Source organism: Myotis davidii, unplaced genomic scaffold, assembly GCF_000327345.1.
Source record: "Myotis davidii unplaced genomic scaffold, ASM32734v1 scaffold162, whole genome shotgun sequence".
Classification (NCBI taxonomy): Eukaryota; Metazoa; Chordata; class Mammalia; order Chiroptera; family Vespertilionidae; genus Myotis; species Myotis davidii.
The window spans coordinates 5,425,377-5,439,112 of NW_006300036.1; the positions used below are offsets into that span (position 1 = coordinate 5,425,377).

Sequence of the window (13,736 nt, forward strand, 5' to 3'; positions counted from 1 at the left end):
AAAGTATCCTATATAATAAAAGGATAATATGCAAATTGTCCCCTCAACTGGGAGTTTGACTGGAAATTTGACCAGGGGGTGGGGCCAGCCTGCCAAGCACCTAAGCTCCTTCCCCTAACCAGCCCTGCCCCCTCATCCCACATCCCCTCCCCCTGGCCAGCCCAGCCTGATCATCCCTGATGGTGGGGGTTAGGGGGGTGGGCAGGCCAGACGCTACCTGTGCATGAATTCGTGCACTGGGCCTCTAGTAAAATAATAATGTAAATAAGTAAAAGTAAATGAGTATGGAAAGAGAATTCTGAATATAAACAAAGGGATAATTATAATGTTTTAAGCATGATGAGAAATGCTGTGAAGTCATGGCAGAGATAAAGAATAATGGAATGGCAATAGGGTTATTGGATTGAAATTCCTATAGGTAATGTTGGGGTGGTTTACAAAAAAGAATATACTAGAAAGAAAGTAGATGATTGGGCAGTGAGAAGTTTGAAATGGAAAATAAGGAGAGGTTGTTGTTACTGGTAATGATGTGGTAAAGGATATGACCATAGCAGTTAGTAGCTGAAAATAGTAAAAGATAAGGTCACTGAAAGAGAGAAAGTCAATATCCCAGATATTGTGGACATTAATCTATAGTATGTGGTTTCTAATGTATAATAACTGACCCTGATTATACAAGATTTGATTAAGGATATCACTGTGTCTCAACTAATGTGTGTGACAAATGCAAATCTAGGACTAGAAACAATATGGGAGGAGATTGATAAATAGAACACTAAGTTATAATATCTACTAGGCATTATAGATTTGGATTTTATTATTCCTACTCATTAACAAATACTCTCATATTTTTCTTTCTTAAAATACAACAAATAAAACAACCCCCTGGCTCTCATTCCACTTTGACTACATCTAAAGATTTTAGCTAATTAATATTATACTTAGGACTTAGGTTGTTCTAATTTTTGCCTCTACCTTGCTTGAAATTTTCTAGTGGTTTCTCACTGAGCACAAAGTAGAATAAAGTATAAACAAATCATACTATTATTGTTAAATATCAATTGCTTTCTAATGAACTTGAAAATACAGCAGAAAAATATCATTAAGAATAAATTATTAGATCTGTCTATGACATTTACAAAAAAATTATACTATATTTTATTCACACTATTTGGAAAAGGTTTTACTGATAATATTTCTTTCATCTGTAATAATGCGATACTCAGGCACTGTAGTATATCAAGAAATAGTTACACATCATATCTACAAAGTGAAATGACTCTCACAGGAATCTGATATTAGCACATTTACAATCTCTTTGAAATCAAGTACTTCAGGCTTGGAATCGTCACTTCTGGTCCTGTGTAAGTTCTGTCATATTAGATTTATCTTGAGCATGTTGTGCTTAAAATACGGCTGTACAACCTATGAGGGAAGGTGGTGGTGGGGAGGATGAGGGGGTAAGAGAACAACAAAAGGACTGTGTGCATGCATATGAGCAAAACCAATGGACACAGACAGTAGGGGGGTGAGGGCATGTGCTTGGGCAAGGGGGCGGCGGGGGAGAGGTCAATTGGGAGAAAAAGGAGACTCATGTAATACCTTAAACAATAAAGAATTAAAAAAAGAATATAATATGAAGGCCTTATTTTCATATCTAAAAATGCAGACAATATCCTGCAGGGTTGTTTTTAGGATTAGAGATGATATCATGTGATATACTTAGGGCAATACTAGCCCTAAATTGATCTTTAACCAATAGTAGCAACAATACTAATAAATATTAAGTCTGGGTAGAACAGAGGTGAACATGGTTCCCCTGTTTTCTAGGGAGGTAAACTTCAGTATCAATTATACTGAACTTAAATAACAATAGTGTTTTTGTTTATAACTCACCTCACAAAAAAATAAAATAAAAAACCTTTTTTTCCTCAATGGAATAGTGGCAAAACACACACACACATACACACACACACACACACACAATTAGAGGCTCAGTGCATGAAATTCATGCACAGGAGTGGGGGCTGTCCCTCAATCCGGCCTGCACCCTCTCTAATCTCGTACCGCTTGAGGGATGTACGACTGTTGGGGGGGATTGGGCCGGCAGGGGAGGGCAGTTGGGTGTGACCAGGCCTATTTTATTTGGGGTATTGTTTGGCTATAATTTGTTTTCATTTTTATCCTTTGCTATAACAAAATTTGGTGCTATTGAAAAACATTCATAGAATAGTTGTTTTAAGAGGAACACTTAAAAAAATCTTTATTGTTGAAAGTACTACATTTGTCCCCTTTATAACTTATTTTTTTTGAAAATTATTTATATGATACTTACTCGTGGCCCTAGTTCTCCAACGGGTCCCATTGGTCCTTCTTCTCCCTTAAAAAAATCAGAACATATCATGGCCTAAAATAAGTATTAAAAATATAAATCCTATTCTCTCTATTTATTTTGAAATCTGAAGCTCATTCTGAGACATGATGAAAATAATTCTGTGATTTTTTTTGTATTTTAACTTTTTCTGTGACAACCCCACATCTACTCTAAAGGAGACATGTACTGTTGGATTATTTTTAAATTAGTGGATGATATAAGTTATATATAGATAAATGAGAGTGAATAACAGTGAAAATGATTAGAGTATCACAAAAATTAGGATTCAGCATCACTAAGACCATGAATTAAGGATTTACCTTTACCTTCTTGGACTCAATATCTCTCTGATACAGAGAGGAACTCAATTAAGTTTTTAATAGAATCAATATGCATTTGTATATTAAAAAATTATTGGTACAGAATATGTTTGCACTTGGCACTTCATTCATTCAACAAATGTCTTTTTGAGTCTTAGTTCTGTGTTAAGCCACAGAGATACAAAGATATATAGAATCCATAGAATGATGTGCCGATTGACTGAGCCACACTAGCCAGGTCAAGAAATTCCTAAAGCTAAATTTTTATACATTATTCTTTAAGAAAATAAAAAAGTAAAAACAGTTTTTATTCCATTTATTGACATGTTTTCTAAATATTAGTATACTGATTTTTCACCTTTAAATAAAAGTTTATGTTACCACATCTGAAGAATATATACAGAACTTTCTAAAATTATATATTCTTATTTAGTTAAAAAACATTTTGCTCGATTCACAATTCAATAAAAACATAATTTATTGGTCACAAATATAAAATGGACATAAATAGTAAATATAAATTCTACTACTACATATAAGTGAGATTCTAGGCTCAGATTCTTCAGATGTTCCATGGAGTCCACTGACGTAAATCACTTAATGAATTCAGAACACTGCAGAATGACTCCAAATCCCATCGCACAACTGCTAGTATAAAATGGCAACTTGAAATCCTCTAAGGCAAAAATTGACAGTAAAGCAATGTTTTCTTTAAGCAAAAACTAATGTCCCACAAAAATTAAAAGGGGAAAGACTAAACAAAAAATTGCTGATTGGATATTTATTTCCTCCATACCTGAGTTCCTTTGACACCAGAAGGTCCAGGAGGTCCTCTATTTCCAAGGACTCCCTATAAAAACAACATAAGCACACATAATGAGAACTTTAGCTCAATGTTTTTTCAATCAGCATTAACCTGGAGATTGGCAATACTATTTAGTACCATTCATTTCCCATTAGGAGGTTATCAAAATAGGGTGAGTGGGTAGATGAGCAGAAAACTACAGAGCATACAAAAAGTTGTGAAACATAGGATAAACTTATTTTAAACAGTATGTTAGTGTTCAAATAATCTGCCCAGTGTACTACTCTTCAATGAGACACCTTTTTCAGAAAAAGTATTTCTAAATTTAAAGCAATAGTTCTCATTGTTAATATGATAATAGTACAATAAATACATAATAGAGGATTTACAAAGTCTGAAAACAGATAGAGGGGATATATAATGTTTTAATTTGTTAAGAGACCAACAGAGTCTGGAATAAATCATTCATATACTAAGTGTTCTTCAAATAATCTCCCTTCATGATACAAGCTGGTAAAAGGCAATTTATAAAATAAACTAACAATCTGAACATGATTAGGAATTTCAAAATTAAGGGAAAACCTTTTGAGAAACAAAATGCATATTGTTAAAAATCAAATACTTGCTGAATAATAATTGATTGAAATAATTTTGAAAAATTCCTATTTCAGAAAATACCCTATACATTTTTCTCAACATGGCAACATTTTTCTTATTCAGAAGGGACATTAGAACTAATGGCACAGAAATAAAAAGAATCATAAGAGACTAATATGAACAATTACATAACAACAAATGGGATTACCTAGAAGGAATAAATAAAATTCCTAGAAACATACAACCTACCAAACTGAATCATAGATAAATACAAAATCTGAACAGACTTATAACTATTGAGGATATTTAATCAGTAATCAACTTCCCACACTCACCCCCTAAAATAAGCCTGGGACCAGATGACTTCACTGGAGAATTCTATACCACATTTAGAGAATAATTCATGTAAATACTTTTCAAACTCTTACAGACAACTTATTCTATGGGGCCAGCATTACCCTGATACCAAAGCCAGACAAAGACACTGCAAGGAAAAAAATTACAGACCAACACTAACAACAAATAATTAAAAAAGGAAATGAAGAAAACATCTAATTTACCATAACATAAAAAAAGAATAAAATATTTAGGAATGAACTTAACCAAGGGGTGAAAGACTTATACAATAAAAAACTACAAAACATTGATGACAGAAATTAAAGAAGACACAATGGAAAGACATCCCATGTTCATGGACTGAAACACTTACTATTGCTAAAATGTCCATACTACCCAAAGTTATCTACAGAGTCAATGCAATCCCTACCTAGATGTCAATGGCATTTCTTGCAGATATAGAAACATCCTGAATTCATACGGAACTACAGAGGACCCTGAATAGACAAACAACCTTGAGAATAATGAACAAAGCTGAAGGGCCTCACAAAATTGAAGGCTTAAACAATAAGACCTGAAACTGCAAAACTCTTAGAAGAAAACATATGCAGAAAGCTCCTTAACATCAATCTTGGCAATGATTGTTTTAGATATGAGGCACAGAAAAAGGAGAACAAGCCCTGGCTGGTTTTGCTCAGTGGATAGAGAGTCGGCCTGCGGGGTGAAGGATCCTGGGTTCGATTCCGGTTAAGAGCACATGCCTGGGTTGAAGGCTTGATCCCCAGTGGGGGGTGTGCAGGAGGCAGCCAATTGATGATTCTCTCTCATCATTGATGTTTCTACCTTTCTCTACCTCTCCGTTCCTCTCTGAAATCAATAAAAAATATTTTTTAAAAAAGAAAAGAAAAACGAAAGCAAAATAAACTAGTAAAGACTTCTGCACAAGCTACCCTATATAATAAAAGGCTAATATGCAAATTGCCCCCTTGGGAATTTGGGAAACCAGGAGTTCGATCCCTCACTATGATGTGCACTGATCACCAGGGGGTGCTGTGGAACATGGCTGATGAACAGCATCAGCGGGGGTCACGGGGTGGGTGCTGAGGGAGCAAGGGAAGGAGGAGGCAGGAGGCGGGGAGGCGGAGAACCTGATCAGCCCTGATTGCCTGCCAGGCCTAGGGACCCTACCTGTGCACGAATTTTATGCACCGGCCTCTAGTTAATAAATAAAAAACAATCAATAGAGTGGAAAGGCAACCTACAGAATGAGAGAGAAAATATTTGTGAATCATAAACCTGATAATGGTTTAATTTATAAAAAATTTAAGAAACTCCTATAACCCAATAGTAAAAACTAAATAATCCAATTAAAATAATAGGTAAAGAACTTTGAGTTAGACATTTTCTCCAAATAAAACATACAAACGACTAACAGGTATATATAAAAATACTCAACATCAATAATCAACAGGGAAATGCAAATCAAAGCCACAATGAAAAACCTACCACCTCACATCTGTTAGAATGGCTACTATAATAAAATAAAAACCCACATACAAATAGAAAATAATAAATACTGGCTAGGATGTAGAAAAATTGGAATGCTGTGCACTGTTGGTGAGAATGTAAAATGGTGCAGCCACTAGGAAAAACGGTATGGGGTTACTCCAAAAATTAGAAATAGAACTACTATGTGATCCAGTCATCCCACCTCTGGTTATTTATAAAAAAAACACACACCAGGATTTCGAAGTGCTATCTACATACACTCCCATGCTCATTTCAACATGATTTACAATATCCTATAGGTGGAAACAACTGAAATGTCCATTGATGGATAGATGAATGGGTAAAGAAAATGTGTGAATTTTTGGACACCAGAAAATGATTTGTTATTCAATCTTTAAAAAAAGAAGGAAATTTTGACATATCCTATTACATGGGTGAACTTTGAAGACCTTATGCTAAGTGAAATATGCCAGTCACAGAAATTTATTTTATTTTAAATTACTTTACTTACATGAGATATAAAAAGTAGTGATATTTGTAGAACCAGAATGTAGAATGGTGGCTGACAGGGGTTGGGGAGGTAGAACTGAGAAATTGCTGTTCAATGGTATAGATTTTCAGTCACACAAGAAAAGAACAGTTTAGAGATCTAAACTGTACAATAATGTACACATGGTTAGTAATACTGCATTGTACTGTATTATTAAAAATGTAAGAGAGTACATTTCATGTTATATGTTTTAACCACAATATATAAAAGTCTTCCATGGTTTTATTAGCATTGAAATGTCTCAGATTTATATTTAAGATCTGTCACTATCTGCCTCCTAACTTTTCTTTTAAGTCAGGTGGTTTTACTTCTGCCCTGCATACTTGTATCCATTTTGAACCAATTGCGTGGGATCTCTCATCCATTAGCTCTGCACGGCCAAATCCAACCCATCCAACTAAAATCCTAATTTTAAAAAAAATTTCTCAGAAAAATAGCCACATAAGTTATTCTCTCTTCTGGTGTCCTTATTATTCACCTATTACATGCTGCCTACTAATGCATTTAACTTTTCACATAGAAATCTCACTTTTTCAGAGGATTACAAGTTCTTAGTAGACAGAAAACCAAGTAATTGCTTAACCAACTCAATAAATATTTCTGAACGCAGTACATCCCCCATTATACAAGCTCAATAAATATTTCTAGCTGACTAAAGGCTGCCAGGAGGATAAAATGGTTAATATAAGAAATCTGTGTATAAATATCTTGATTTAGTGTATGGAATGTAAACCTTCAAGGCTGAATTGAGACAATCTCAGGGAAATATTTAGAGTTAAGCATTTTCCTTTTACCAAATTAGCACACTTCCATCTAGGTAAACACATATTTTAATAGTTCAATGTAAAATTTATCTCTATATATTCTATAACATAATCTCACAAACAGAAGTTATTCTGTAATAATTTATTCGAGATGTTAGGTAAAAGACAATAACAGCCTTTTACTATCCTTATTTCCATAGCCAAAGTAACAATACAAACCATTGTAGCAACACATAATTTCTCTGTTTACTGGAAAACAGAGACCAGTAGTCACCTTTTGCAGTAAGCAGCAAAGGATGTGGTTTTGCTAATGTTATGGGATACTTGAAAGCATATTTCCAAATTGGGTAGCTCAGCTCACAAGAAGGTTTGCTGAAGTGTTTGTGTCTATACACACACACACACACACACACACACACACAACATATATATACACACACACAACTCCATAATTAATAGAGCCATAATTAACACAAGTTTCTAATCATAGTTTTAGTCTTTTAGTCAACTGGCAGAAAATGAAGAAAAAATGAAAGGTTTCTTTAAAGCTATGCCAAATTGCTCTGGAAAGAACCCAATTTGTTTGCCAATAGGGCAGCCACATATTTCAAGTACAATGGACATGATTTTCCTGATGACCACTTTCTATAGCCTACTTCCCAATCAATGCCCATATATAAAAATAAAGTTAGTTTAAAGATGCTTCCATGATACAGTGTACACAACTAAAGAAACACATCATGCGAACAGGGTCAGTCTGTTTGTCTTTGTTGTTCCTTTCTGTTTCTAAACAATTTCAAGGCAAACAGTAAGGACCAAGAAGAGAGACAAAAGCAGATCCTTCTCAACCTACAAAACATAAAATTATATCCTTCTTCCTTTAAACTATTATGGTTCTTTTGATAATAAAATATATATCTTCTAGATAGTATTTTAAAATTCAGTAATGTGTATAAATTAGTCTAATGCTGTTGGTGTTAATGAGGCGACAAAGTAATCCACAAAATAATTATTACCCGTTGGAAATTCAACCTTTGGGTTTCATGAAAATATCTGGCTTTCAGGTCTTTTGTACCATTTTTAAGCACTGTAATTCTACAACTAAAGGAAGTCATGGGAAGGAAGTTTCAAAGATCACTATTAATACTTCACCTAGTATGATATACAGGCTTAAAAACATTAAGTTCAATTATCACTTCCTCTTGAAGTAATTTCCAATAGCCCAAGGCAGAATCTATTGCTCAATTATCTGGACTCTCACAGCATTTCACCAACTTTTTACATAGCAATTCTTACAACATTTTGTGATTTAAAAAAAATTCTCACTAAATTGTAACCTCATCCAGGAGACGGGCCATGGTTTAAAAATCTTTATAACCTACACTTAGTACTTGTACTAACACATAGAATAAACTCAATAAATTCTAATAAAGAATTCATAAATAAATAAACATGTTTATATATGTATCAAGTTCAAATGCCCGAGTATACAGCAGGTGAATGACTAAAACTAGACATAAGAAATTCATAACTCCATTCTCTATACTACATGTCTATCTCAGCTTCCCTTCATGCTACTATTTATATTTTTCAGCTTTCTTTATTATTAGTGATGCTTTCTGCCTTGATGTCAAAAAGGTACTGCAAACTAAATATACCCAGAATCAAACTTCTTTTTTCCCCTCCTCCAAAACTGCTCCTACTCCTGAGCTTTTAATATTCTTTCAATAATCTATTCAGCCAATATCTATTGTGCTCCTATTATGTGCTATAGATATTATGATTATTGTGATATGTATAAAATCAATTAGTCTCTTCTCTCAAACAGCTTACAGTCTGATAGAGATATAAGCAAACCAGCAGTTATAATATATATAAAAATAAGTGCTTGATAGATTGTTTTTTCAGGAATACAGAGAAAGGTTATCTTGATTAGATTTGGAAGGAACAGGGAAAGCTCCCTGGACAATGTGGTACATGATGTGAAGGTGTTAGCTAATAAAGTAGGGCACAGGAAGATGGAAAAATATCCAGACAAAAAGAACAGCATGCAGAGCTCTGTGAGATTTAGACAAGCATGGCACAGTTTGTTACACTAAACAGGTTAGCTGGGATAATGCCTTCAGAAGAGTGATGGTAAATCTATATCATGTGCCACAAAATGTCTGGTCAATAATAGGCCATGTATATGGCAGTGGTCCCATACGATTATACTGGAGCTGAAAAATTCCTATTGCCTAATGCTGCCATAGCCATCCTGAAGTCAGAGTGCAACACATTACTTGTGTTTTTGCGGTGATGCTGGTGTAAATAGACCTACTGCATTGCCGGCCCTATGAAGATAGAGTACATACAATTATGCACAGTACATAATCCTAGCTGATAAAGAGGGAATATGCAAATTGAACCTCATGCCATCACAAAGATGGCGGTGCCCATAGCCATAAGATGGCGGTGCCCACTCCCCTCAGCCCCACTGGAGTCCCCCTGTCCTTTCAGCCCCACCGCTGAGAGCGGACAGCAGGGCATGGGGGCTTTGCTGCCGTGGTGGCGGCGAAGTCCCCAGGTCCCGCAGACAGAGAGCGGACAGCGGGGCGTGGCAGCTTTGTTTGCATGGTGGCAGCAGCAAAGCCCCCAAGCCCCGAAGACAGAGAGTGGACAGCAGGGGAATGGGGGCTTCATCCACGTGGCGGTGGCGAAGCCCCCAGGCCCCACAGACAGTGGACAGAGTGGTGAGAGGGCTTCATCACCACGGTGGCAGCGAAGCAGCCAGGCACAGCAGAGAGCAGAGAACCACGAGGAGTGGGCCTAAGCTGTCAGTAGGACATCCCCTGAAGGCTCCTGGATTGGAGAGGGTGCAGGTTGGGCTGACGGACCCCGCCTCCCCCTCCCCGTGCACGAATTTCATGCACTGGGCTTCTAGTACTTAATAATGATAAGAAAGGACTATGTTACTGGTTTATGTATTTACTATACTATACTTGTTATCACTAGTTTATTGTGTACTCTTTGTACTACAGGGAACTTTGTGTAAAAAGTAAAGAACTACAAGCCTTAACCTAGAAGCTGTGATTACTGAAGGATTTAAGCATAAGAGTGACATGATGACATCTATACTTTCCAAACATTATTCCATCAGCAACTTAGACGTAGCATTGAAAAAGTGCCAGACTGGAGGCAGGAGGAACACTTGGAGGGCTATTACACTGATCCTGGTGAAAAATAAAGAGGGCCTAAACTACAACATTGGCAGTGAAAATAATTTTAAGGGCAAAGAGAGGAAATTTTGAGTCAGAGATCAGGATAAAGGTGGTAATTGATGGTATGAGGTCATTCAGGAGTCAAGAGAGGGTTTGATGCAAAACACATGTAGAACCTGAACATTTAGGAGAAAGAGGAATTCTTCCATGGAAAGAGAAAGGGCAAACATTGCTGTAGATAGGGAAAGTTTATAGATGTCCAGTAGGGTTGCCAGATAAAATACAGGATGCCAAGTGAAATCTGAGTTTCACATAAACAATGAATAACTTTTAGTAAATGTTCCAAATATTTATTGCAACTGAGTTTTCTCACAAGTTTCCTTTCTCTCAATGCCATACATCTCACTTGTCTGTTTGCAAATTCCTACTCATTCATCATGTCAGATCAAGTGCTACCTTGTCTACAAAGTGTAATCTAAGTCCCCCAACCCTATACTCATACAGTATTACATATTATATATTATTCATATCCTATATAATAAAGAGTTAATATACTAATTAGACCAAACAGCAGAACGACCATCTGGACATCCTTCGGTTGTCCGGACCACCTCCCGAATGAAGCTGGTGCTGCAAGGGCCAGCCAAGGCTGGGAAGGGCTGTGAGGGCCTGTGTGGGCCGGCCAAGGGTGCGAGGGGCTGCGAGGCCTGGCTGAGGGTGTGAGGGGCTGCGAGGGCTGGCTGAGGCTGCGAGGGCCTGTAGGAGCCTGCTGGGGCTGCGAGGGCCAAGCCCCTTGCACGAATTTTGTGCATCAGGCCTCTAGTGGTTAATATAAAGATTTTACTGCATATCTTTCTCTAGATTGTAAGTTTCTTGAAAGTAGGGATCAGAACTTTTCATCTTTGTAGCCCTAGGGCAGTGATGGCGAACCTATGACATGCGTGTCAGAGGTGACATGCGAACTCATTTTTTTGGTTGATTTTTTTTTTGTTAAATGGCATTTAAATATATAACATAAATATCAAAAATATAAGTCCTTGTTTTACTGTGGTTGCAAACATCAAAATATTTCTATATGTGATACAGCCCTAGAGTTAAGTTAGGGGTAAAAACTCTTCATGATGGTATTGAATGCTCTCCACAATTTAATTCCATAGATAAGTGGTTGAGAAATCAGACTTTGAAATTGCACCTGGGTTAGAATCCTGGTTAGGTAGTGATAGTTATGTGACTGTGGAGGAACAACTTAACCCACTGTAAAATGGGAATAATAACTACCTAATAATGCTGCTGTGAAGACTCAATGAGATGTCTGTAAAACGTTTATTATTGCACTATATAGCAATCTGTGAGGGGGATACGTTCCAACACTCTCACTGAATGCCTGAATCTGTGGATAGTATCAAACACTAAATATATTGTTTTTCCTATATGTGTACACCTATGGTAAAGTTTAATTTATAAATTAGGAATAATAAGAAATTAACAATAGCAATAATAAAATAGAACAATTATAGTAATATACTGCAATTAAAATTATGTTAATGTGTTCATTCTCTTTCTCTCTCAAAATATCTTATTATACTATATTCACTTTTCACTTATAACTTCTCTCTGACATATCCAAATTGCAAGCATCACTACTCTTGCACTTTGGGGCCCTTATTAACTATAATAAGGGTTACTTGAACATAAACACCAATATTGCCACAATCAATCTGATAACCAAGACAGCTACCAAGTGGCTACAAGGTGAGCAGCACACCCAGCCTGGATGCTCTGGACAATGGGATGATTCATTTCCTTGGTGGGACAGAGCAGTACCACATAAGATTTCATCACACTAATGAGAACATTGTGCAATTTAAATTTATGAACTGCTTATTTCTGTAACTTTCAATTTAATATTTTTGGACCATAGATAACCTTCCACAGCAGCTGTACTTCATAACCTAATAATTCTTCGAACTTTAGGCTTTTTAAAAAATCTTTCTATATCTGTATTTTCTCAATACTTTATTTATTATAATGTTCATTCTATGTCAGCCTGCTTGACAAAGCTTGGTATTTAAATTTTTGACAGTAATGGAAATTTAAAATGCTTAGTTTTTTTAAAAAAATATATTTCATGCTATATCAATTCCAGCACACCTAGGCTTTTTATTTTAATCTGTGGATACTTTATGAGCACGAAAGGGTTTTAGTGGTCAGAACACTTACATCCATTTATTATATACTATGGCTTTTTAGGTGTGTCTTTTTTATCTCTTTAAAAATATGTTTTCAATGATTTATGCACTTTCCAAACACTGTCATCCTAATCTAAATCTAGACTAAACCAGAAAAAGAGTTTTTTCAATGACCTGAACCCAAAAGACTGGGTAACATACTTTAACATAACCAAGGACACCATAAGAAGCAGACATGCAAAATACTTCCTGATTATCTTGAAACAAGATGTACATAGTTCATTAAATGCACCAGAGACAGATCAAAAATGTACAAAAAGTTCTGATTTCCTAATATATTTTTTAAGCAATTCATTGAAGTATGAGATAGAAAACTATAGATATCATACTTTTTTATTTTTTTTACCTTTGATCCTTCAGGGCCATTTTGTCCAGGAATACCAATATCACCTGGAAAACCCTAGGGAACATAAAAATGAAAAGTTTATTCCATAGCAGATTACTTTCAAACTATTAAGCATATAAAAACTCCCTTTGCTTTTCTCGCATGTCCATTTAGAACAATTTGTACTCCTCAAAAACTCAATATTAAAGATTATTTGTTAGGCAGTTAACATTGGAATACCAAACTTACAAAGTGTACTAAAACAGAGCTTGCTATATCAGGCATTCATGAACAATCCTCAGACCTCTAATCCCTTCTAAAGGAGTGGGAGTCTTATTCAAAAAATCATCTACAACTTGGAAAAAAAGACAAAAGGTCTGTAACAGGGCTTTTCAATGCCACATAGGACTCAGAGTCACCCAAGGACTCACTGTTTATTAACTACATGGTAGCTGGTAAATTTTTGTTAGGTAAGGGGTATAAATAACTAGTGTCTGATGAGAAAAATAACCCCAAAGATTATGGATTAATATACAGGGTTTTAATCAGTTTTATATCTAACTCAACTATCTTATTCTAGCATTCTCATATCTAATCTAATAAAAGAGAAACATGCAAATTGACCACCCCTCTGCTACATCCCAAGCCACCCCCACCAGCCAATCAGAGCGACTATATGCAAATTAACCCAACCAAGATGGCGGCCG

At 35.8% G+C, this 13,736-nt stretch overlaps 1 protein-coding gene across 1 annotated transcript in view; it reads right to left on the reverse strand.

Annotated features, from left to right (window-relative positions):
• Positions 1 to 13,736, reverse strand: part of COL24A1 (collagen type XXIV alpha 1) — a 311,443-nt gene that overhangs the window by 164,910 nt on the left and 132,797 nt on the right. Inside the window, exons 21-23 of the mRNA XM_015572114.1 lie at positions 13,051 to 13,104; positions 3,491 to 3,544; positions 2,336 to 2,380 (exon numbers count right to left, since the gene is read on the reverse strand). Of these exons, the coding sequence (XP_015427600.1) occupies positions 2,336 to 2,380; positions 3,491 to 3,544; positions 13,051 to 13,104 (153 nt within the window). The remainder of the gene's footprint in view (positions 1 to 2,335; positions 2,381 to 3,490; positions 3,545 to 13,050; positions 13,105 to 13,736) is intronic.